General features: G+C 40.5%; 1 protein-coding gene across 1 annotated transcript; it reads left to right on the top strand.

Annotated features, from left to right (window-relative positions):
• The first annotated feature begins 2192 nt into the window (after positions 1-2192).
• On the top strand, positions 2193-23615 carry LOC111216921 (hypoxia-inducible factor 3-alpha-like). Its single transcript, XM_022738575.1, has 15 exons — positions 2193-2337; positions 13634-13824; positions 14816-14991; positions 15139-15223; positions 15530-15645; positions 16342-16526; positions 16941-17047; positions 17440-17587; positions 17860-18137; positions 18986-19149; positions 19242-19340; positions 19956-20101; positions 20358-20469; positions 21015-21138; positions 21928-23615. The coding sequence occupies exons 1-15, from the start codon at positions 2303-2305 to the stop codon at positions 21993-21995; spliced, it is 2034 nt and encodes a 677-aa protein (XP_022594296.1). The 5' UTR covers positions 2193-2302; the 3' UTR covers positions 21996-23615.
• The last annotated feature ends 2599 nt before the right edge of the window (positions 23616-26214 follow it).

The following is a 26214-nucleotide window of genomic DNA, read 5'->3' as shown; positions in this document are numbered from 1 at the left end:
ACCATTATGCAAACTGTTGTTGAGACTAGAACGTGTTTTCAACTGTCCCAGGGACCCATTGGTTTCCATTCATTTCCACATAGTATAAACATAAATGAGCAGACTCTTGAAACTGCTTGAGTCGTGTGATCAGACATCAGGTTTCAGGTATCAGTCACAATTATGTTACCATTCAACCATTTATTCCAGACATGACTGTAAAACCAATGGATCTATGGAATAGTTGAAAAAATAAAAGTGCAGAGCCTACATCTGAAAACTGTGTGACAAGCTGTGTTAGCTGTGAAGAGTTTGTGTTTCATTACAGCAGCTTGTCATGTTTGCATAGGCTACTGCTTTTACAGTGATTCATCACAAACAATATGTCCCTCTGATGATCGATAGAGGGCGGTGCAGAAAAACACAGGCACTCTCACTGCTTCTCTGCACCGGTGGAGGAAGAAAAGCACCCTTCAGCCGAGAAAACACGAAGGTGGGCGACGTGACGCGGGGCGTGGCGTCTGAACATCTGCGTCGATTCGTACGCGACTAGAGGATTGGCTGCGTCAAGTCAGACAGTCAGTCTGACCGGAACCTAAAAAATAAAAGCTCTATCAAGGGGGGGAAAAAAAAGGATTTTTGTGATCAGGTGACCTAATTTCACCACGGGGATTCACCCAGTGTCATTAAGACTACAACTAGTTAATGCTTCCATTTTAAATTAATGATGCAAATATATATTCCATGAAATGTCAAAAAATAATGATAAATGTCATCATCAAGAGTCAAACAGCTTCAACTTACCTGTTAAGTGCAGAGCAGCCACTTGTCACAAACCTCAAAGGTTTTTGATTTATGATGATGTAAAAAGGTAAAAAGCATCAACAGGTCTTCACATTTGAGAAGGACTGGTATTGTTCCCAGATACATGACTTCAACAATTGATCAGTTAACAATGGCTACTGATTAATTACTGTGAATAGATTAATCAATTATTGACACACTAAACTTAACTTATGTTTTTGATAGATATGGCTATGGACACATGTAGGCTATGAGAAGCACACTCAACAGAAAAAACAACAGCAGCACTGATAACTAATGATAGCAGTAATACAAATAATACACAGAATGTAGATGAAAGAAATACGATAGGGCAAAAGGACAAAAAGGACAAAAGAAAGGGCAGACAACAGTGAACAGTAAACACTTTAAATACATTTAAAGAAGGAAACAGTAAAACAAGGATTAATTATTGTAAAATTCTAAAAGAGAGCAGAATATCATTTTAAAAAAACTGGCAGTGGAGTAAATAACCTAACAAAGTCTTGGCAAAAGCAAAGCTAAAATAATTAGTTCAAAACAAGCATTTAAAAGCCTCATTCGATTCTTCAGAGCCAAAGACAACACAGCTGCACAGGTTTGGTCCAGAACTACTGAAGGCCGTTTCATTTCCGATATACATCCTAGATTTTGGTACAGTGCGTGGCAGAGAGTCTGCAGATAAGGCCTCAACTGGAACATATCTTATGAGGCATATCAACCAAATAGCAGTGATGGAAGCTCAGGTCTGTAAAAATACTCTAATACAAAATTAAATTTTAAGTATGAAGATGCTGATTGGAGTGTTACATGAGTGGGTTGTGATCTATCTCATTGAAGCAGCATTTTAATGTAACAGGTTCAGTTTTTTTCTAAAAACTGTTGGGTTGTTCAAAGACCCTGCGTGAGCGTGGTCTCTGCCCACAGGTGTTTTTACTCATTTAGTGTGTTTATACCTTTTCTCAGGACTGTGTGGGCTTCACTGACATCTCTCTCTGACTGCTGTCAGTTTTGAGCTGGGACAAGTTACAACCTCATCCATCACCCTTGTTAGTAAATGGAGTTTGACATAAATACCAATAGTATAACTTTGTAAAAACTAAGTCATGCTACCTCAAAACACCTGTGTCTATACAGGAACTTTAATGTATAATAATATGTCATGTTTTATATGTTGATCATATGTTTAGTCGGTAATGTTATTATATATATTTCCCTCTGAACGGCAGCAGAGTAGAAGCATAGAGTGACATAAAATTGAAGTTGTAGTTAAGTGCAGCACTTTCTACCACAACTAATTAGCCGGTGGCAATTATGTGAATACATTTGTAGAGAAAACTCTGCTGTGTCTGCTGTGAGACCTTTATTTTGAACATTAACGGAAACAGACTCTTCTTCCAGCGGTACCTTGACAGCGCGGGGTCTTTGGGTATCTACTGTCTTCTCATGTCAGAATAAACAATAATAAAAGCAGGATCACGGCTCGGCGTTCAGATTGAACATGGAGAAGAAAGAGGAGACTGTCGCGGTCAGACGGTAAGACTCGTTCATAAACACACTCAGTGTGTCTTCTGTCGTATTGTGTGTTCTCTGCAACTTTCCGACCCGAGTCCCAGTGAGCCATTAAAACAGACTGTGGAAAATAACAGCGACTGTGTTCATGATGCAGACTGTGCTCGGCGGTGCTGGTTTGTCTCGGGGGGTCGTCCGCGCTGACACTGTTTGATATAGATTCTCTGTTAAAATATTTAGTGTTGCTTCAGGGACATTTACTCCCGTATTCTCGCTTACTGTCTGATCTCTGCATGAAATTGTGATTTTGAGTGTGAAAATTCACGGTACATCACTAACAGGGGTTGATGTTCATTTGTGGCTCTCAGCAGTGAAGCAAACACAATGTGTGGCTTATATTCATCACATGTGATGTTCCTACAGTTTTCCTGCATTGTGTGGCTGTGATATCTGCTCAGTGTCCTGTGTTGTTGTTGTAGTTGGTCCTTTGTTCATACATCACACACTGGCCATTAGTGTAACCACAGGTGATGCTTTGCCTCATTTACTATGACTCATATATATGTTTCTTTCCTATGTCCAGCAGCCACAGACACATTAGGACAGACGGAGTGAGTTCATGTTCATGTGTTTACACAGTGTGACTTTGTGTTTTAATACTTCTTCCAAAATATCACAGCCTATAATTAAAAAGGGATCCTGATGCACTTGTGAAATGCAACCACTTCTAGATAAAAAAAAAAAAAGTAAAGCAAAGTATTAGTTCCTCTTATTCCTCTGAAGACTACACTACAGTAAAAGCCAAAAGATGAAAGAGTCTAGAGTAAAGAGCGCAGTAGTTTTAATACTTCACATTCTAGTACCACATTATAATACAGCCTGTAAATGCATGTTAGTGTGTGTTTGGCTTCATGTCTTGTGTGAACCTGCCCCTCAGTGGGATTCACTTCCTCCTGTCCAGACAGAGGGGCCAACATGTGGGAGAGGCGTCTGCACATGCACAACCCGAGGTGACCCCCACTCAGCAGGTGGTGATAAAACCAGCTGCTCAGCTGAACCAAAGGGGAGGTAACAGAGCACAATAGCACAGAGCAGTTTGATCCACACTGGTGTTTATTTAGATTTATCTTGAAAGATGTTGTCATTACAAGTGGCTCAGGGTCATAATTCATACTGTGAGGACAGATTGCTTTATTCTTGTTTTTTTTTTTTTTTTAGGGCCGAAACAATAAGTCAATTAATCAGTTGTCGATATATAAAATTATATATATTAATAAGTCACAGTTCAAGATTTCCTTGTTCCAGCGTTGCTGTTTTTGGATGGATATTTTATGCTATATGTTGAATCTAGTCCTGGATTAAAGAAATGATGATTTAAATCAAGGCAATAAGCAAAGAAGACTATGAAGCCAGACATTCAGAGCCAGGTTTTGGTACATGATAGTTTTCCTCACACCAGTTGTCCTGAGTGTCTTCTGATCTGTGTCGATCTGAGACTCAAAATGGAGGAGTGGGGCTCGGTCAGTGTTCGGCCAGATCACATTCATTTCTAACGTGAGTTTAACAACAGATGTTTGAAGTACTTTTTAGAGCAGCAAAGAAAATACAAACCATGTGATGGACCAATAATGTGTGTGAAGAAACAAGAGGCATGAAGATTGAGATTAAACTGATAATTTCCTGTCTTACTCATTTCATACCCACTGTCAGATTTTGACCTCTTTGTGTGGTTGTTATCTAATATGATCAGTGTGAGGCCATTTTGGTTTTTGCATATTTAATACACAGAGGAATTAATACTAAAGTCCTTTGTGAACCTGAAAAGAAATATTGTGTATGTAGGATTCCCTGCAGTTGTGGTGCTATGTAGTGTTCTTAAATATAGTTTTATGTGTGTTCTTATTCAAAATGTAAAATGTATGAACTGTTTTTGTGCCTGCAAAACACCCTGCGAGTAATGTCCAAGCAAGCTGCAACTAATGATTATTATGGCAACATCAGCAAATGTCGTGTTTCGTCAGAGGAAAAAAATCCAAACCCAGAGATATTCAGCAAATCATCAAATGTGGAAGCTGGAACAAGGTAATGTTGAAATTACTTGTATACAGTATATATACATATATATGTATATATGTATATATACATATATATGATTAATTGATTATCAAAGTAGTTGCTGATTCGTTTTCTGTTGATTGACTAATTAATTAATAAACTAATCATTGCAGCTCCAGTGTTCATAGAATGTGCAGTAGTCTTTCCATAAATCCCACCGTGCAGTGTCTTTACCTTTGTAAATCACAGTTTTGTGACTGTTATGGTGCCAAATGAAAATAATGCGCAAGTGTCTGCTCACTACATAATGATAATAATTTATATATTATTAATAATAATAATAATAATAACTTTATTTGTATAGCACCTTTAAAAACAGAGTTTACAAAGTGCTTAGACAACAAAACAACTACAACAATTTAACAACAGAAAGCCAGACAGTAAGGCCAGACAACAGCAGAGAGAGAAGACGTACAATACAATATTCTTCAATGTAAATAAAAACAATAGAGGAAAGTAGAGCCAGTAAAAAAAACCAAAAACAACAAAAACAATAAGAGGATGATAAAAAGGCATCACATAAAAGAAAGTCTATAAAAACGGGTTTTAAGAAATGATTTAAACGAGGTCACTGGTTCTGCCTCATCTCCTCCAACAGGTCGTTCCAAAGCCGAGGGGTCCTGATGGTCACCTTCAGATTTAAGCCTTGGCTTTGGAACGGCCAGAAGGGCCCGACCTCAGGATCTAACTGCGAGCTGGCTCATATGGGGTTAGCATTTCTGTTGTGTAGCTCGGGGCTAGGCCCGGGCTTGCTAACATAGTCCACTAATGATCGTTAATCCTGTAGAGAACAGTGAACTAGCGATTGTAAAGACACCTCTGGTCTTCGGTGAAAAGCGTCTTTGATATCATCTCACTCTCTCAGATGCTTTTTTCGCTTTGTTCTGGAGATATTGTAATAATAGAGAAAACAATTCTTACTTGTAATATTACAAAATTTAAAGACACTGAATATCACAAGATATTGGCCGTTGGCAAATTCAGTCCAGTCCATGTAATTTGAACGTGTGAGGTTGTGTCTGTGTGTTTGTGTGTGTCTGACAGCAGTGGTGCAGTACATGCCGTCACACACTGAGTTGACACAAAGGTCCCTCCTCGTTTCGACACACTTTGTTTGGTGAACATTATGTTCCAGCTGAAACAAAGCTGAGTTTAATTTGTTGTTCAGAGTGTAATACGCATGTCAACAGGGATAGGAGACGTCTGTGCACATTAATGGCGGGAAAAGTGTATGTGTTTAAGAGGGCGCTTCAGGGTCTTTGTGTTAGACTTCCTCTTCACTCTCTCTTTCTCATCTACTGTACGTCTGTACGATCCGGGTACGATCCGGTGACACACTGAGCATCTTTCAGTCTCTCCTCTGCCTTCAGGTTGAGGACAGTAGAGGACATTGTGTTCTCTGCATGTGAGGTCGCCATACTGGTTTACAGTCCAGTTCACACACACCTACTGTACAGATTACAGTGTGTGTGAGAGTGTGCTAGAAGAAGCTGGAGGCGTGTCTCTGCCTCAGTGTCCCTGTTTGGCCTCGGCATGTGTTTTTCCCTCTCACACACTTTGGTAGGACGTTAAGTAACCACAGTTTGTTCTCCAGCACACACACGCACACACACACACACACACACACACACACACACACGCACACACACACAAACTCACACATACTTTGGTGTTTGGTGCAGAGCACATTCAGGCCTTAATATGCCTCCCACACACACAAACACACACTCATATTGAGCAATAAGAAATGGTGGCCAGCATGCAGCTCTGCTCTCTGACCAAGGACACTACGTTCTCTGAAGCTCCTCCCAGCTGGCTGACTTCTTGCTGCTGTGTGAGACTGACTGTAAGGTTGTACGACTTTGACGGATTATTATTAGCAGCAGTGGCATCAGTATTATTAACTGTGGTGGTAGTGTTATTATCAGGAGGAGCAGTAGTATTATAGCAGTGATTGTGGTGGTATGTTGTACAGATTGTCAAGATATCTGAGACAAACGTGTGATTTTGTTGTTGTTAAATCCAGTTGTTTTTATCACAACTGATGCGCTCTAACAATACTTTTTCTTTTCTTCTCCGCTCCTGACTTTTTGTCGACTTGTGACCTTCTAAAACAAAGATAGATCTCCTTGTGTCTCAGGTTGTGTACTGTATGTCTACAGTTTGGTTCTTCTCAGATTGTGTTATTTGAATATTTTCTAGAGGCCCAAAGGACGTAAAACTTTCCAATAATTCTCAACAATGATTTTATGATTTGAATCATCTGTCAGTGAGTCCTTTGTCATAAGGCCACCCTGCAAATAGTCTGTGGGATCATGTCACATCCATGGATGAAGCCTCAGTGATGTCCCCCACAGGGTTGTCGCCATCTTGGCAGTGCCTGCCTCCACCTCACTCCCAGCTAAGTCAAAAATGGGCAAAGAGGTGGGGCGTGGGTGAAGCTGAGACTTTGGTGCGTGTGCAGTTTAATAACATTGGCAAGCATACACTCATGAATTTCCCCTAGGGGATAAATAAAGTATCCATCCATCCATCCACCAATACCTGCTAATTAGTGCTAACATATAAATAAATTAACACTAGAATTTCACTCACCTCATGTTCTGTCAATTAACTACAACACGACACCAACACCACACACGGCCGAGAGCTAACGTTCAGTGACATGAAGTAGTTGAGGTGACACCGAGCAAACAGCTAGCGGGACTGTGAGGGCACCCACCTGTCACTCAAAACGGCCACGCCCTCAATTATTCAAACTTTAAGCCTTAATAGAATTTAAACAGGTGAGTTGAGTTAAAAAGCTTTTGTGTGTAATGTGACAAAAACTGCAGTTTGAGAGTTCAGACTTCAGTTGGCCTCCTGTGAACGAGCCAAATGTCCAGTTCCTCAGCAGCAGTTTGAAGCGGGTCTGTCTGTTTGTTCTTCCTGAAGAGACGCCGCACACTGAGAAATAAGAAAGTTGTCTATTATCTGAGCATGACGGTTGATGGTTTCCTGGATGATGGGCAATTGTGTTTGTGTTTATCTGGGAGTGTCTGCACACCAGCATGTGTCTTGGCATGCAAGTACGTGGGTTAGAGTTAGGGGTTATATCTCCGCCTGTGGTCCGCCTACGTGTGTGTGTGTGTGTGTGTGTGTGTGTGTGTGTGTTCAGATCCACTTCCCTTCAGATCTAACGTGACAATCCTCAAATATAAAAATACATTTGACTTGCGATGTTGTGTCAGAAGCTGTTGACATGTTGGGTATCAAAATGCACATGACCTTTGTATAAACTATTTGTAGTGTGGCGGTGCCTACACTACTTATTTACACAAAAGATGTTGAGGGATGTTGTGCTGACAGGTCTGCCTGTGAGGACGGGTGAACTGTGTGTGACACTGAATAAGTTACAGAAAAATAATGCAACAAGATAAAAAAAAAAAAAGTGTGTATTCATGCTCTCAGCATGTAGTAGTAGTAAAGTTGTAATAGCCAACACATGTTGAACGGACAACATAGCAACAGGTCTTCTGTTTTAAAGGTTTAATCTCACCAGAATTAGGGAGAATGTTGCCGTGTGATTTGGTAAAAAGCCGCTGGAAGAATAGACCCAGTTTGTTCCTCGTTTTTTACACCAAAATTAGGTAAGGATCCTTCTCTCTGAAAGACAAATCTGTGACGATCTTTCACCCACAAAGTCGTTTAGCAACACTTTAACAACACTAACTGCTGTCTCTGAACGTATGTCCAGAATCCTCCAAGACATAAAAACATTCAGGCTCAAGGTTTTTCTTAACACTAGTTTTTCACAGGTAGAACACAGAACACACAGATCTTTACAAGTGAGACGAAAAAAAATTATAAATAGCAAGTACATGTGATACAATATACAATACAATACAATTATACACAACATACAAAAAGTTTTAACCCAAACCAACAAAGAAAAGAAACAGGAAATAAATACAATAAAAATAAAACAAACAAATAAGAAATTATGTAATTAAGTACATTTCTTTAGCTTACATAGAGAAGGAGGATGTAAGAGAGAGAGACATTGTTTTTGCTGTCAATAACCGTTGTTGATAGGAAAATGAATTAGTTAGTGTTTTACTGTAACCTGTTTTCCAGGTTGGTATCAGGGATTCATGTATTGTCTTGCTCAATTTGTCTAAAACAAAAACAATATAATTTATGAAAATATAGAATAATTGAAAGTAAAGTTAGTTAGTTAGTTAGTTAAATATTACATCACAAATCCAACTGAAAAAGAATTAGTTTGGATTTAGGTGTAAAACCATCAGCAGCAACTTTTTAGCTGTTCTTCCCCCTGGTGATGTGACAGATTAAAAATAGTCTGTGTGACATCCTGAAACCTGCATCTTATCTTGTGCACAGGCAGCCTACATGCAGGTATGAGCATGCTCAGACTGAGTTACAGGGTCTGATCTACATCTACATATCTTCTCCACAGTCTGTGGTGAGGGTTGACTGGGTGTAGCGGCGTGCAGCAGTGTGTTCTCTGAGTCCTTCAGGATGTTTGCAGGTAGACACTAACATATGGAGGAGCTAGACTGTAATAAGTTGTGCAGCAGTAGCAGAACTTTGCCTAAAGTAAAATAATTGTCAGTTATTTTGAAAATCAATTAATTTTTACCAGCAAAAGCATCAAACGTGCTCTGGCTTCAGATTCTCAGATGAGAGGAAATTATGTTTTTCTTTGTCATACATGGCAGTAAAACTGAATATTCCTGGATTCTTCATCTCCATCATCTCCTTCAGCAGTAGAAAATTATCACAGCAATTTTTTGTTTTATCGCCCTAATAAGAAGAGAAATGGTTAATTGAAAACGTTTTCTACATTAACCAAAACATCACATAGAAAATCAAGAAACTCAAGAAAATCAAGAAATCACATCATGGTTCTGCCCTCGCTGTTTGATTGACAGGTGGACTCTGGTAAATGTGGGACAAAAATACCACTGCAGCGAAGATGACGCTAAGATGGAAGAAAATTAAAACAGAATTTCTGCCAGTATTTAGATGTGCTTTTGGAAACAATTTCACTTTGTCACCTGAAAACAAGAAATCTTTCCCAGCACTAGTGACAGAGAAACCAAACCCCTCTGCAGTGAAGGCTACATGTAATAACTGAGGTCCAGCTGCCCTTTGTACAGCAGTGTGACTATGAACTATAATGTTCTCTATGTCTTTGCATAAATACACAAGGACCTGGCAGCTAAACTGCCTCTGAAAAAAAACTGTTGTTCCTTCCAGCGAGGAATATCTTGGCTGCAGTAAGTAGGTTGGTGACACACACACACACACACACACACACACACACACACACACACACACACACACATACAGACTGCGCTCAGTGTGTGTGTATGTGCATGTTGCATTGCTAACCTTTGTGTAAAAACCATAATGTGGTTAAAGATGTTGCAATAGATCTGTCCCCTCTGTTTTTTATTGCTCCAGTAAAAAACACTTGTGCCACCTCTTTGTGCTGAGTGGAATCCAGTCATAAGAGAGTTACTGTATTATTCTCTTGATGAAGCAGCTTTGAAAACAGGCGTGTGTTTCATAAACCCCATTAATCCCAGCTCAGATATTCTCACAGAGATCATCAGCATTACAGGTTAGTTGTTACTGCTGAGTGTCATCCAGGCTGAGGGTGTACACTGAGGGTGTGTCAGAGTCTGCCACAGTTTGCAGGAACATTGTGTGCTACTCTCTGAATAATAAAGCGTCCACACACTGTGAATGGTGTTTGTTTTCACCGCACCGATCTACATCTCACTCCCAACAGGTTCAACAAGTGATGGATGGTGTTTCCATGTGTCCTAAGTGCTGTTGAGTTCCTTCCTTAAAGTGTTTTCTCGGTTATGTAACATTTTCTGATTGTGAGCAAGTCGACTCTAATGTGATATCAGACCAGCTCATAATGTGCAGGATACATGCAAAGCTCACAGTTTTCCCACTGTAGGTCACTGTTTCACATTTAATCATACCATTGCAGTCAAGACATCTGCTTCATTTTGTCAACTTGTGACTGAGTAAACAAGTGGCACATGGTGTTGTAAAGAATTCACTACCTGGGGGCTTTGCAGTCTGTACAACATGCAACATGCTCACCTATCCCTATAGATCTGTTAAAGAAAAATGCCACAAAAAAAAACACTTTTAAATGGAAGAAACAGAAAAACCTTTTGGAGGAGCATCTTGCTTCCAGGACAAACAGCCATGTAATAAAATGGGATAAACCGAGAATACAGATGATTATGTAAAAATTTTAAATGTCATATTAATATTAATAGTAATAGTAACTTAAAGAGTTTTGGAATGAGACGTGGATCAGAGAGATTAGAAAGATTTTCATACCATCTGATTTGTATGACTGACTGAAGGCCGTCTCGGCACGTGTTCACATGGTTGTAGTTGTTGTGTGTAGTTGTTGTGTGTAGCGTTGCAAGCTTCAAATAAGTGAACAATGCAGATAAAAGGGTTGTTTGTGAAGTAGAGCTCAACGGATACTGGAGACCAAAACTGATAACTGATATTTGGGAGTTTATAAAATCTGATAACATTATATTTTGTCTGGTAGACATAAACACATACCATAAACAAACGGTACAGATTAGAAGACTTGTGATGAAGTCACACGCTGTGAGCAGAGTAAATCAGCTTGTCAGTGCTCTGTGCTGCACCCACTGTGTAATGTTTCTAAATGACCTTTAAGCTTGTCTGGCATGTCTGTGCTGCCAGCATATACACTGATATCTCTATATCTGAAACAAGATAATATTATGGCTCATTAGCTCCACTGTGAAGTGCATTATTTTTCCTTCTCACTGTGTCTGTGGGAGTGGATCATCATCCTTATACCGTGGCCTCTTGTTAGTAAGTGGGCCTATGCTTTATTTATATTTTGTGTCTGTACAACCTTTCAACCAATACTTTGTGTTTGCTTTATCAACACTGGAATAACTGTACAGTAGTGTGCTGAAATGTTATCTTAAAAAAAATAATGTACAGCCATCGCACAGCCAATCAGATTCGAGTATTCTCCTGGGCTGTTGTATAAAAGCGTGATAAAGCTGAGGGAGGTCAGAAGTTATTGGAAAACGTTGTACCATTTGATTTAGTATTGTGATATACTGTATAGGATCAGTTGACATTGTGTTTGACTGCTTGCTGCAGCTGCAAAGTTAACTGTGACCTGGCATTCAGCAGGGCTGTAGTCAGTCAAAGAAATCCTTGGGCAACTGAAATCGTACCTACTTTCCAACCAATCGACATGTGACAAAACAAATCTGCATGTTCTCTCCGGATTAACTAAATCGCTTTGTAGCCTTATTAGCCTAAATGAATTATAAATAAACAAAAAAGCTAGTATTTGCAGCATATTAAATCATTTATTTTGTACTGGAATGATAACAATAGACTCGGAGTCGACCAGCATGCGCCCGCCCATGCTCATAGGATTCCTGAAAATAGAAAGATATGGACTGGTGATCCAGCACAGGAACTACTGAGGAATGTACAAAACCATTTCAAGATCATTGTTTTTATCTTATTTCATGATAATGAAGTCGTTTCAAAGGGAGCATGAACATGCTGTTAGATTTCTGTGTCTGATCTGATGTGTTGCATATCCACCCACTGTGTGTGTGCGTGTGTGCGTGCATGTGTATGTGTGTGTGTGTGTGTGTTTGTGTGATTCTTGTCTTGTCAGCACATGTTTTTTGAGGCCAAAGCAGTCCAGGGCGGACTGAGGGATGGATGAAGAGAGAGGGAAGAAAAGACAGCGAGGGCGAGAGGAGGGGGAGAGGAGGGAGGATCTGGACAGTTTCCCAGTAGCTGAAATAAATAACATTCTGTTCTCTTCAGTTTTGGACATTTTTCCCTATTTTTGTTATCAGTCCTGTTCCCACTTTGGCCAAAAAAAATAAAAAATACAGGAATGTTTATAGAGCTGAACTCTAATCATGATCACCCGTATAAAGAGATGGAAGTCTCTATGTGTTCCCCCTTTAAAAAGAGCTGAGATGAATTTACAGAGGGGGGGGGGGCACAAGAGCTCTACTGTGGTTTCACTGTGCAGAGTTGAATAAAATCCCTGGGGGAGGCAAAACATGTTCCCAGGACAAAACTAAACATCCCGACTCCAGTGAAAAGAAAAAAATGCAGCTTTTAGATGAGACTTGAGAAAATGTTTTTATTGTTTTAAAACACACAGTGTCATTGACCATAGTATAAAGACTCTGTGGTGGGTTTATTACATATTTGAGGGTGGGCTGGTGTTGCATTTCAAGCAGCTGGTCCTGAACCAACGTTGCAGGTGTTTCTAAAATCCAGAGATCTGGAAGATGCAAACTTTGTCCCCAGATTTCTTCACAACAAATCAACACTGCTGATTTTATAAACTGAATATACAGCTCTGAAAATCTTAGGCCCTGGTGCAGGGACAGTTGGATTTGTAGTAGTATTTTATCTGAAGGACTATCATTTTCTGTAACTCTAGTTTTGTTTTTGTGACTTCCTGAGGTAATTTGAGAAGACATGTAGAAGATGTCAATGAGTAATAATGCAGCTTTATTGATCCGTTCGACAGAAGACAGTATTATGAAACATTACATACAAGTGGGGTTTTTACAGATTTATAATTAGGTTTTTTTTCTTATCACACTGAGTAACTGAAATGCAGCTGTGTGTAAAGTCAAACTGAACGTTGAAAGCAGTCGGTCTCAAGCAGAGGCAAAGAGAAACGTGGAGATGTTGGATCAGAATGGGGGAGTCTTGTTTTTGAGGGAAGGTGGTTGTAGAGCTCAGAGAAGAATGTTAACAAGGCAGAGACCATGTGAAGTCAGGAGTGTGACAACCTTTTTTGTTCTCTGTTGATCCTGGACTCATCCCACTTAAACTCTTGTTTTCTTCCCCACATTCCCACATTGCCTTTCTGTTCTAAACATCTTTTTTTTTTCCTTCTGCTCTCCTGTGATCCTGCACACACCCAAACTGCCCTTCCTTCTCCTATTTGCTTTTTATTTCCGTCATATAATTATCCTCTCATCCTTAATACGATACACCCCCCCCCTTCTTCTTCTTTGATTGTGTTTCCTCTCTTTTTACTGTCTTCCTGTTCTTCAGTTCCTGTTTTCATCCTTGTTAATCATGTCTTATCCCTCTATCCTTCTCCCCCCTCCTCCTGTAGAAGCAGTTCGGAGCAGAGGAAGCTGCGTTCTCGTGATGCCGCCAGATGTAGGCGGAGTCAGGAGACAGAGGTGTTTTATGAGCTTGCCCACACTCTGCCACTCCCCCGCCGAGTGTCCACCCACCTGGACAAAGCTGCCATCATGAGAGTCACCCTCAGCTTCCTGCGCATGCGCCACCTCCTGGCATCTGGTAAGGAGCAAGTGCCAAGTGCCACCTATAGTATCTATGATGAGTGCAGCTGCAGGGAAAGGTTTTGAAGGGATAATGTTGTGAATGATAAAGTGAAAAATGCACCAAGATAAAATAAAACATCATGTAAAAGTTTTTAAACCATGAAAACTGCTGAGTTTCGCCTGTTCAGACCTTCATGTGGAGGGAAATCATTGAAATGGAATTTAAACGTGTATTCTGGATGACTTGCCTGGACTCGAATGATTAATGGATTAATTTCTACTTTGCTCACAGTTAATTGAAATCTAATGACAGTGGTCATATCTTTGTCAAGGTTACCTTTAATAAAGACATACAGATGAATTTCTGCAATAAAAAAAAACGTCAGGCTTTATTCAGACAAAAACTCTCCTGTAACTGCTGAAAAACATAAACAAATGTTAAATGAAGAAATAAGGAAATGTTTTTTCTTTTGGCATCTGTCTGTTGTATAATTGTAAAATCCTCCCGTCACGTGTCTTTCACCTTCATGACAGTGAAATCAGTAAGACATCACACGCTGTAAGATTGGAAAAAGCAGCTCTCTGACACTTTGCACGCTCAGTGTGAGGGTGTTTCTTCTCTGTGTTACTCTGATGATATGAATTGGCTCAGTGCTGTTTTGCTCCCTCAGGTGTGAGAGCAGAGTAATGAACTCATCAACAACAAAGGGAAAATGTTGAATTTAATGTGTCTCATCTCAGGGCGTCGGATGAGTAAAGTGGATCAGGAGTGTGGTTCTGCTGACAGATGTTTTCATACCTGAAAATGGATTCACTGGGGGAAAAAATAAAATAGTTTATTTGACTCAAAATTTAATTGCAAGGTGTGAAAATATGGCAGCAAAGAGTTAGTCAGGAAGCTATTAGAAAAATATCCAGGCGATTATAGACGCACACTGAAATATATAAAAGTTTGAACCATGCCTGCTCTGTCTGCTGTAATAATCACCTGCTCCTTTTCACAACAGGTGAGAATCAGAAAGAGGAGTCTGAAGAGGAGGAAGAGGAGGAGGAGGAAGAGGAGGAGGATCCAATGGATGCTTTCTATCCTCAGGCGTTGGCTGGGTTCATCATGGTGATGAGCGAGGAAGGAGACATGATCTACCTGACGGAGAACGTCAGCAGACACATCGGCATCACACAGGTACAGCGTGATATCTAAAATACATGTCTGTACGTGAAATCCATGTACAAAAACATGTTAATTGAATGTTAATTGGTTTCAGCCTCAAAGTGATGCATCAGTTTTTGTGTAGGAGTGACAGTTCTTGTTGTTTTTTGTTGCCCACAGCTGGAGCTACTGGGTCAGAGTGTCTATGACTTTGTTCATCCCTGTGACCAGGAGGAGCTCAGAGACCTGCTGGCTCCACGTCCAGGTCAGACATACTGACCATTATTACAAGAGGAATCCTTATTCAAGATTTCCTCTAAAAACCAAATTTACAAAGGAGTTGTATCATAAAGCTCAGAGCTGTGGAAGTGTTTGATTATTTGGTCCTGTCAGAAGAACAGTAGAAGCTTTCATTCTTTTCCAGCCTTGTACTGTTTTTGTGCTAATGTTTAAGATTTTGCTTTCAATCATTTTATAAATATATAAATAAATAAATAAATAAATCATTTTTAAATTTTAAATGTGCTGTTTGGAGAAGCTAGCTGAGTTAGCTGAGTCGTGTTGTTTTCAGGTCTGAGTAAGAAGTCATCGACAGAGCAGCGGAGCGAGAGGAACTTCTTCCTGCGAATGAAAAGCACACTGACCAGCAGGGGGCGCACAGTCAACATCAAGTCTGCTACCTGGAAGGTTCACTATTACCTATGACACCAAGACACACACACACACACACACACACACACACACACACACACACACCCACATTATATACAATACATACACACTCATACACGTACTAAAGAAGCAAAAGATGTTCAGTCTCCCTTCAGTTCCTTCAAACAGATATTTCTTGGCAGCAGAGCTGCCGACCGGAGTCTCGGACTCAAGTGTCAAAAGTGAAGACTGGAAACTCAACCTACTTTGATACTTGGCTCAACTTGAACATGTTATATAACATCCCTGACATACAGCTTTGATATTAAACTATTAGGTCTATACGTTGAAAAGACTTTGCATAAGCTGTAAGTTAAAAACAATATTCATAGTTTTAAATGGAAAAGGTTCAGACGTCATTCACAGACCTGAAAGACTTGAATTACAGTTTGTCTATGAAGAGTTATGAGTTGACTTAAAGATTCTTTTATCAGATATTTCCCGACTTTAATCAAAATTGTATTGATTGTATTGTGTTGTCCACTGTAGTATATAGACAACGTTCAGTTGTTATTGTTACGACAACTTTAAACACTGCTGCGTTTGTTGAGTTTGAACTCAGTCAATTAAGGAATCAGACTATTATTTTGAAAGTGCATCTGAAATGGAAACAATACTCCGCAGAACTCCTCCACCTTAAATGAGTGTTCCTCTCTCTCTCTCTTTGTCCAGGTTCTCCACTGTACAGGTCACATGTGTCCCTTTGGTGGCAGCTCCACGTCGCCCCCTGCAGCCAGAGTGATGACCCTGCTGTGTGAGCCCATCCCTCACCCGTCCAGCGTGGAGTTCCCTCTGGACACCTGCACCTTCCTCACCCGCCACAGCATGGACCTGCGCTTCACACACTGCGAGGGCAGGTAGGACGAGTCCTTGTCGTTATCCTACTTCCTGTGGAGGAGAAACAGAATATCGTATCACAGATAGAAACACTTCTTAAATCTATCATTTTATCTAGTCATTCTCCTGTTTCTTATTTTACTGATGAATTAAATCTTTCTAGAATGTTTTATCTCGTTTTTACTGAACCTCATTCTTGCAATCCCCCCCCATGTTGTAAAATCTTTAAACTGTTTTTAAGTCAGTTTATGTTTTCATTTATTTTTATTGTTCGTCCTGAGTTTTATCTTGTCTTTTAAAACACTTTGTATCTGTGTTTTGAAAGGTGCTATATAAATAAACCTGATCATTATAATTATTACTGTAATTAAAAGAGAGAGAGTTTGTCATCTTGATTCTTCTGTTTATCTTTCCTTCCATTTTTTTGTTTCCAGGGTTACAGAGTTGGTGGGATACAAACCAGACGATCTGATTGGTCGCTCAGCCTACGAGTTCCATCATGCGCTCGACTCTGATCACGTCAACAAAAGCCTGCACACATGTGAGTGTGTATGTGTGTGTGTGTGTGTGCACGACCAGAAAAAATAAATCTAGATGTAATTCAAATCAGTAGTAACAGTGGTTATAAACAAAGCCATGAAAAAGGAAGATTTATCACTGATAGAGGTTGAACTTTGTGTCTCCAAAATGTAAAAAAAAATTCAGGAACTGCTGCAAGAAAATTAGCATATTTCATGATTATATTTGCATGTCTGAAGGCAATCAATAAGGTTTTTATTCTTTTCAAGGACTGTAGATTTCTTAAAGTCTCTCAAAGTCTATTAACACACATGAGCTGGATTTTCAATGCTACAGTCTCCTGGTCCTTCATTTAGATGGGGTTCATCCCTTTTACATCCATCTCTTTTCTGTTCATGTCCCTGTCTCGTCCAGTGCTGTCCAAAGGTCAGGTGAGCACCAGTCACTACCGTTTCCTGGCAAACAGCGGCGGCTTTGTCTGGGCAGAGACCCAGGCGACCGTCCTCTACAGCAGCAAGACGTCGCAGCCCGAGGCCGTCGTCTGCCTCAACTTCATACTGAGGTACTTTAAAAAGCAGCAAGGTCGTGTCACATAACTTGAGCTGCGAGCCCTGCCAGGACAGAGCTGCTATTTTTAGGAGTAACAGGAGAAGTGGGAAGTGATGTTGAGTAAATGTAATGGTTGCATAATGGATGATGAACTGGGAAATAAAAAATACAGAACATACTACAAATTCCTTAGAAATAATTTTTAAAAAAATGATCGGAATGCTTGTTTCAGCTGTTTCATACTGTTTTCAGCTTTCCCCTCGTCTCTATCTTCTTCCTCTGCAGCGCAGTGGAGCAGCCAGACATTGTTTTCTCTGTCGAGCAGACCCGCTGTGGCCAGCTGCATAAATCTGAACCTCCATCACCACAGCTTCCACCAGAGGACTGTGAGACTGCTGCTGCCTGCGACTCTGACGGTGAGCAGCTTGCCAACTCCAGTCAGACTGAGGACGCAGGTTCAAGTCCCAGCAGCACTGCAAATCTCTTCTTCAAACTGAAGGAGCCAGAGGAGCTTCTCCACTTGGCTCCTGAGGCTGGAGACGCTGTCGTACCACTGACAGGAGGTGAGACGGACGAAAGACTCAAGTCAAATCAAGTCAAGTCAATATTTATTTGTATAGCACTTATTCACGACAGAAGTTATCTCAAGGCACTCTCCAAGTAGAGCAGGTCTAGACCTTCTCTTTGTAATATTATTTACAGAGACCCAACAATTCCCACCCTGAGTGAGCGCTAGGCAACAGTGGCAAGGAAAGACTTCCCTTTAAGAGGCAGAAACCTCGAGCAGAACTGGACTCAGGGTGGGCGGGGCCATCTGCCTCGACCGGTTGGTTTGGAGAGAGAGAGAGAGAGAGCAAGAGAGAGCACAGAGGCAGGTTTAGCAGCAGGTGTTAAACAGGATCATGGGGCAGTAGGTGGTTTGCAGTTTCAGTTCTAGACTCTACAGCTGCAGCTCTGGAGGCGGGAGGAGTTTACAGGGATCTCGTCGGCAGGACAACCTGGACTATACTGTACTGAGAAAGACATTCATATGTACGTGACCACCAGTGATGACACATCTTACAAAATATGTCATAAGAAGTGAATCAGTAGTTTGAGATGCAACTGCAGTTTCACTCTCTGCTGCTTGAAAACAAAATAAGAGTCTGGGACTGAGGTTTACCATGTTAACCTACTTTATGACTTAGCATCCAAACATTTGCTAATAAGCAGTAAAAACCAAGTAGAGCTGAGGCTGATGGGAATGGCAGTTTGCATTGATTCGTGTGTCTTACATTAAAACAGAGATTTCACCATATAATAATATTTAGTCCATCTTATTTAACATGAGGATCATCTTTTGATTTGGTTTCATTTAATTTTCTATTCAACAGTTGAAATCAGTTTGCTGTGCTCTTTGTGTCTCCGTCAGGTTTTGTTGAGCTGTCTTTCATCAGTCCGCCCAGTCCAAACTCACTGCCGGACCACCCTCAGGATCTGTGCACTCCACAGCTGCGACAGCTCCTCACGCCCATCTTCAACCCCATCACGCCACCTTCCTCATCATCACCAGCCTCCTCACCTGATCCTGAGCCGGTAAATACAAGCCTTAAATCTTTCTAAAACATTCAAGGTATTAGTTTCTCTGCCTGATTTAACATCTTTGTTTGTCCGTTGATCTCCCTCAGAGCATCCGTGAGGAAGAGGAGGAGATGGACACAAGCAAGTTGGAGAAGTTCTTTGCCATTAGGCCAGAAGAGGGTCAGAAGACAGGAGAAACACTGGAGGTGAGAGCAGAAAACATGGACAGTCTTCACTTAGAAGAACATGTCTGATTGTCTGCTCTTATTTCTGATTGCGCGTCCGTACAGCTCTTCATTTTCAACTTTTATTTTTCAGATGAGAAAATTAAAAGTTTTAAAAATCTATACCAAAAATTATGGGTGAAAAGAAAAATTTTGTGAACTGTAATTGCCACAAGTTGGAACATAAATCTGGGAGAAAATTTAATGTATATTATAGATTTAATTTAATCTGTTTTATGTCAAAAAGTATGTGTTGTTTAAACTGGTCAACACCAAAAATCAAGAGCATTAAACTTTTTATCTTTAAGATCCACCAACCCTTAACTATCACATCCATCAGATGGTTGAAATCTGTCAAAAGTCAAAATGTTGATGCCTGACCTTGAAATATATTGAAGGGAAAACTCACAAAGTTTCTTGCAACATAGAAATAACCTCTGGTCATTTAAAAGAAAGTGAAACTCTGTGAAGCTTTGGTCTCAGTTTGTACATTTTTTTGCAAAGACACAAGTTTGGATGTGGACATCTTGGCCTTGTAACAGTCCAATGGTCCCTGTTTTTCTCTCTGACTTTAATTTCCTGTTTGTCTTTTCTCAGAACATGGAGGGGATGGATCTAGACATGTTGGCTCCTTACATCTCTATGGATGATGACTTCCAGCTGACCTTCCTCAGCAGTCTGCCGGAGGAAGCCGACAAAGCTTCGTCCTCCTCCCCTGAACCTTCAGCTGTGAGCAGGAAGCGGTGAGACAGGCTCCTAAACTTCAGGGACTGTCAACAGCAGTTAGTTGTCAGAAGTGTAAAGGCTGTGATGACCCTCAGACCTTAAACCCACCGACAAACAGCTTGTTGGATGATTAAATGAAAGCTCTGAAGTTTGTCCTGAGGGTGGCGCCAGAGGAAAAGTTGTTTATTAAATCTTGAATATAAGTAAACAACAAAGGTTTGGTTGGTTGGTTAGGGTTATGGTTTACAATCTCTTACTGTCTCTCTCCTGTAGGACCCATAACCCAGACGAGGAGCTGCCGTCTCAGCTGATGGTGCAGGACAAGAGGCAGAAACAAGATCCTTCCTCTATAGAAGAGGAACTTCTTCTCAGCCACAGATTACTGGTGAGTGGAAGGAAGAAGAATAAGTAGAAGGAAATGTGTCCATATAGCACCTTTTTATGAGAAGTTCACAAAGTGCTTTAGAGAATGAAAGAAACCAAATATGTGTGACCGTTTTAACACGGCTGTGTCAAATGAAACAAGGAACAGTGTTGATCTGCTCTGAGCCTTGACTCGGTGCAGTGTGGTTGTTTTTAGAGTCGACTAGTTTACATTGAAATCCCAAAATCGGATGAGTTGAATAATAACAGATCACAGGCTGATCATTACACCGGTGTTTTTATCCAAACCATCACACAGCGCTCTGAATGTTTTCAGAAAGCAGCAGATGGGACGCACAAAACATAACATCAGTGGTTATTGGTGAACTAATGAGCAGATTTACCTCCATAATGAATTACACTTCTCAAATGAACCAGTTTACTAGAGTTTAGAACTTCCTCAGAAAAATTTCAACCCAGGTCATGAAGACTGATAAAATGTTTTCAATGTTATGAAGTTTAGGCCTCTGTCATTCCCTCTGACCATCTTTTAAACTGCATGTTCAGGACTGTCTGGAGGAAACCAACCAGTCAGATCTGATCTTAGACCCGGGCCCAGGGGGGCGGAGTCAGCTACTCACAGACAGAGACCCTATTTTAGGAGGCATACAGGGACTCTGTGATACTGCAGGTAAAACACTCACACTTATATATACACACACACACACACACACACACACACAATCAAAATAGTCTAGAGTGTTTATGTGGTGCAATTGTTATTCATGTGTACGTATTACTTATATTGAATCTTTTCATAACATATGGCGCAAAACAGTCCATTTGTAGCACATAGAGCACATTGTGTACATATGTACATCCAATTCTTTAATATGTGCAGATACTACCTACATACCTACCTGTGAGCCCATTTATACCTCATATTAACATGTGATGTATATGGATACTTTATCTGCATAATGGGCAGTTTTCATTTACACCAAGTATTAATGGTTTTTCTTGTTATCTCGATTATGACTGTACTGTGATTGGATCTCAGTTACATTATTGAGCAGATTTTTGTCTTAAGAGTGTGGCTCACCTGTACAGATGTTATTTACCTCTGGCTGATAACTGGCCACAGTGGCCCCATGTACACCTGGTATCTACATGTGATCACTATCTGAATAAACATTCCCATCCCAGTGTGTTGTGCTTTTAAACCTCTCCAGATACAAATCACATTTTAATGTCAGGTGTAAATGGGATTCAGACCACATCTGCAGGTGGTCCAGTCATTATGAGAGTGATCACAATCGCACTGTGCATTTACACCTTTTTATCTCATCATTCAGCTCATATGTTGAAACCGGGTGTAAATGAGATCTTAAAGTGATTATTCCATCCAAACTCTACAGGTTAGAGAGGAGGCTGTCATCACACGTGTCAAAGCGTCTGTCTTTCTGTGTCTCTCTCCCAGCTCTCATGAGGGACATATTCGTATCCCGTCCACCTGACCTGTCGCCGCCTCTCTCGCCCATGACTTGACGGATCTCCTGTCAAATCAAGAGTTGGCTCGACTTCTTCGAGAGAGTCGACGCCGGACCTGTCTGCCAACACAGCAGCCTGAGCGCACACATACAAACGCAACACACCACAAACATGTATGCACATGAATATAGACGCACACACGCTGCATAACCATGCTGTAAGGTCGCCCCGGACCTCGTTGCTTGTAGCTGAACCAGGACAGTCACTTCTGTTGTGTTCTCTCATCAGTCTCTCACTGTGAAACAAGAGCCAATGACGTGTTGTAGGTCAGGCAGGAAAAAAATTCAACTGGCGGTGCTGCAATCCACTCTCTTTAACCTGCTGCTGCTCAGTCACACATTTTCCTTCTGTATTTACACTTTATTACTGATTTAATGTGAGAAATCATCATTGTGGTCAGTCTGTTTTATGGAAACAGCAGGTGGTGCTAAACATTTTTTTTCATGCAAAGGGTGTGAAAGATCAAAAATCCTACACCAGTGAGATGAATCTGAAAAAGGCATTTCTCTGTGCAGCTAAATTTAGCGCAGCTTTCAAGTTTATCACATGTAATCCGTCTGTTTCAGTGCTTCTAGCATCATGTAACGCCTGTGCAGGAAACTCCCATAATGCTCTGCTTTGACTTTGAGCCAACAACTGTCGAGTATGAACAGTCATTCTTGTCATCCGTGTTTAAACAATCTCACTGCCATGTTCTTCTAAACAATTACACCAACAAACAGACCTGCGAATATCAGTGGCATCGATTATTTCAGTGGCATATTTTTACATCTTTTTATACACTTGTGCTAAACCTTTTCTTCTTTTTTTTTTAAATGATGCATTTACTATAAAGTTCTCAACTGGGAATGTTATCACTGTGTTATCTACAAATCCTGAGTCAACAATCATCTGCAAACCATGGTGTGTGTTTGTTTTGCTGAGGTGCCAGATGGGTGGGGTTTCCTTCACCTAACACTCCCTGTAAGCTAACCAGCGGCCATCAGGCACAGAAAGGGTTGAATATATTAACTTTCAGACGCATCACTGTGTTTCCTCTGTGGTAAACCCACTGACTCCAACCATCATCAAACCATGAAACATTTTGATCCCTGCAGATTTGATGCAGTTTGATTTGTCCTTTTATCATATTTTTAAATGTCTAATCAGATTAACTTGCAGTATGAGACAAACGGTAGAGTCAGCTTGTTATATGTTGTAGAAATGTAATGAAACACTAGTTCTCACACGTTTGTCGTGTAAGTTTGAGTTTTATGACTTGTAACAAACTGTGCCTCAACACGTATGAGCTGATGATCGACTTGTATGTTTCAGTCGCAGTGTTTGAAATACTGTGATGTTTCTATGCTGTCTGAGTTTTTATTTGGCCACAGACGTCTGTTATTTCCTGTTAGGTAGCTCTTCCGAAGCTCTCTGTGCCTTTGATCATCCAGGAAAAGACATGTCAATGGAAGGTTTTCTCCATCCTGTTTGTCCCGTTATCCACACACAGGATCTGCTCTAAATGTCCCCAGTGATTTAAAATGAGGGAGAAAATTAAATACTGTAATGTTTCCTTTTATTTCTACTGTTTATCCTGTATGCATTCTTGAGCTAAATAAAGCTGTTGAAGCAGAAGCAGGAGCTGCTGTGTCATCTGTGTGCAGAGATAAAGCGTGTTTCAGGGAGGGGCGGCGGCTCTGTCTGTAGGTGATTATCAGTGAATGTTTTTCTTCCCACAAGAACTTCTATCCATAGAACAGCAGGTCTGATCACCTCAGCGCTGTTAAAACAGGAAATCACTTCCTCTGTGTCCATGTGCACGTAGGCGTTCGGCCTGAAAGTGTTTAGAACAATCACAAAAACCATTCTGTTGCTGGAAAGTAACTAAACATGTTGTTTCTGCACATTAATAAAGTTTTGAGGGACTTGAACTTCAATTCAAGTAATCGCATTTTCTTCTTTATACTTACTTTACTTCACTGCATCTCAGAGGCAGATAGGCCTACTGAACTGTTTACCACATTATTTATCTGAAATGTGCAGTTACTTGACGTTATGGCTGTACATAAAAATATATTTTAGTTTATAAAATCAGTATTTATAAGTTTATAAAATACCATGTATAGCTAAAGTCTATATTAAACCAGTGGCTCCAAACATTTTTTGACAAAAGATGTCATGAAATGACAAACAAATCCGTGAACCAGAACTTTGTTTTTAATTAATTCCTATATGTATTATAGTCCAGGAAGCATCCTCACCAGATGCCCGAACCACCTCAACTGGCTCCTCTCGACATGGAGGAGCAGCGGCTCTACTCCGAGTCCCATAGGATTCCCCGGGGAGGTGTTTCGGGCATGTCCCACCGGGAGGAGACCTCGAGGTCGACCAAGGACACGCTGGAGGGATTATATCTCTCGGCTGGCCTTGGAACGCCTCGGGATTCTCCCGGAGGAGCTGGTGGAAGTGGCTGGGGAGAGGGCCGTCTGGACCTCTCTGCTGAGGCTGCTGCCCCCGCGACCCGGATCCGGATAAGCGGGAGACGACGAGACGAGACGAGACGATTTATTATAGTTTTAGTTACCAGTGACTTTACAGATCAAGATTTTACATATAAAACATCTGATGTGCTTATTAAAGATGCATTTTTAAAAGGTAAACAACCCAAAGTTATAAAATAGTTCAAATTAGTTCCACCTTGACTGGTCAGATCTTCTTCAATCACAAGTTTGGATTAAGACATTTGCATCAGCTGTGACTCAGTAACAAATTCTCCCTGTTTGCACAACCTCACTCTGGTGTCCCACACTGAAGAGCTCTAAATAACTGTGACAAATCTGACCTGAGGAGGGAAATCCTCCAGCCCCTCCTTTCTTGCAATAAGATCATTTTGAAAGAATGAGATTTTTTGAGAGGAAGACATTAAGTTCTTTCTGGTAACAGTTTCAGCTTCACTCTGTGTTTTCCCTCTGGTTTAGACTTATGTAATTCAGTGTCAGCTCAGTCACTCTCTGTACTCGATGTTTAGAGACTTCCTGCTGTCCTCGAACACTGGGCCGTGGAGGTAAATGGCTCCTGATTACATAATGCTGGTTGATGTATGACTCAGGCAGATGAGCACAGCTGTTCAGAGTTCATCAGTGTCTCAACTGTACAAACCGGAGGAGGAAAAAAACATGACTTTACTTGGATCCTGTGGAGTATTTTTTTACTATGATGTAATAAAAATTAAAAGTAAATAGAGAAGCGATCAAGTATCAAATCATCAGAGTGTTATTACAGAGTCATCCTCCACTAGTTTTAACTACCTTATATACAGTTTGTTAGGCCAGTGGTTCCTAACCTAGGGGTTGGGCCCCTTCCACAGTCACCAGATGAATCTGAGGGGGTCGTGAGATGATTGATGGAAGTAGAAAGAAGAAAAAACAAGGTTCTGTCATAGATTTTTTTTTTTACTTTTCTCTAATCTGCTTTTGAATTAAAACCATCTGAGAGGTTTAGAGGAAAGCAACTCGTAGACATGTGAAACGTGAGAAATAAACAGAGCTTTTTAATATGAGGTGATGAGGTTTAATGTTTAAAATGCAAGGTTTTTAACAGTTTTATCTTGTGTTTTCAATGTAAAAATCTTGATCTGAAAAGTACATGTTAATGTTAAATGTTGTGGAGTAAAAGAGACAATATATTTTCTGAACATGGAGTTTAAGTAGAAAATGACAGTGTTAATGGAGGATAAGCACCTCAAGAACAGTACCTTAGTAGATGTGCTTTAGTGTCTTTAAACGTTCTTTCTTTATAAATGTAATCAGCCACTCAACTGACTGTGATCACAGCTGACTGCTTACAGTAAACAGCACTGACTCTTCTCCTTTTCATTTCCTGACAACAGACACATCCAATCAACTTCTCCCTTTGGTCAGAGTGGATGACCTCCTCGAACACACCCATGATTCACAATGAAGCAGGAAGTCTGACTTGAAATTATCATCAGTGCTTGAAATTATTAAGAAGTGATTCATGATGTTTTTCTGTAAAGGAATTACACTCCTTTTTCCTGGGAAAAATCCTCAGCCTCACATTCTTACAATTTTCCAGAAACTTCAGCAGTCCAAGTCCAGTGAATAACCTTAAATGGTACAAAGTGGTAAACTGCTAAAAAAAAATTTAGGTCACCAAAATGGAAGAATCATGTAGCATCAAGTTCATTTCAGGATGAAGGAACTGGTTAATGTAC

The sequence above is a fragment of the Seriola dumerili genome, unplaced genomic scaffold (assembly GCF_002260705.1).
Source record: "Seriola dumerili isolate Sdu_G_001 unplaced genomic scaffold, Sdu_1.0 BDQW01000036.1, whole genome shotgun sequence".
Lineage (NCBI taxonomy): Eukaryota > Metazoa > Chordata > Actinopteri > Carangiformes > Carangidae > Seriola > Seriola dumerili.
This window is presented reverse-complemented; position numbering and strand designations above follow the sequence as displayed.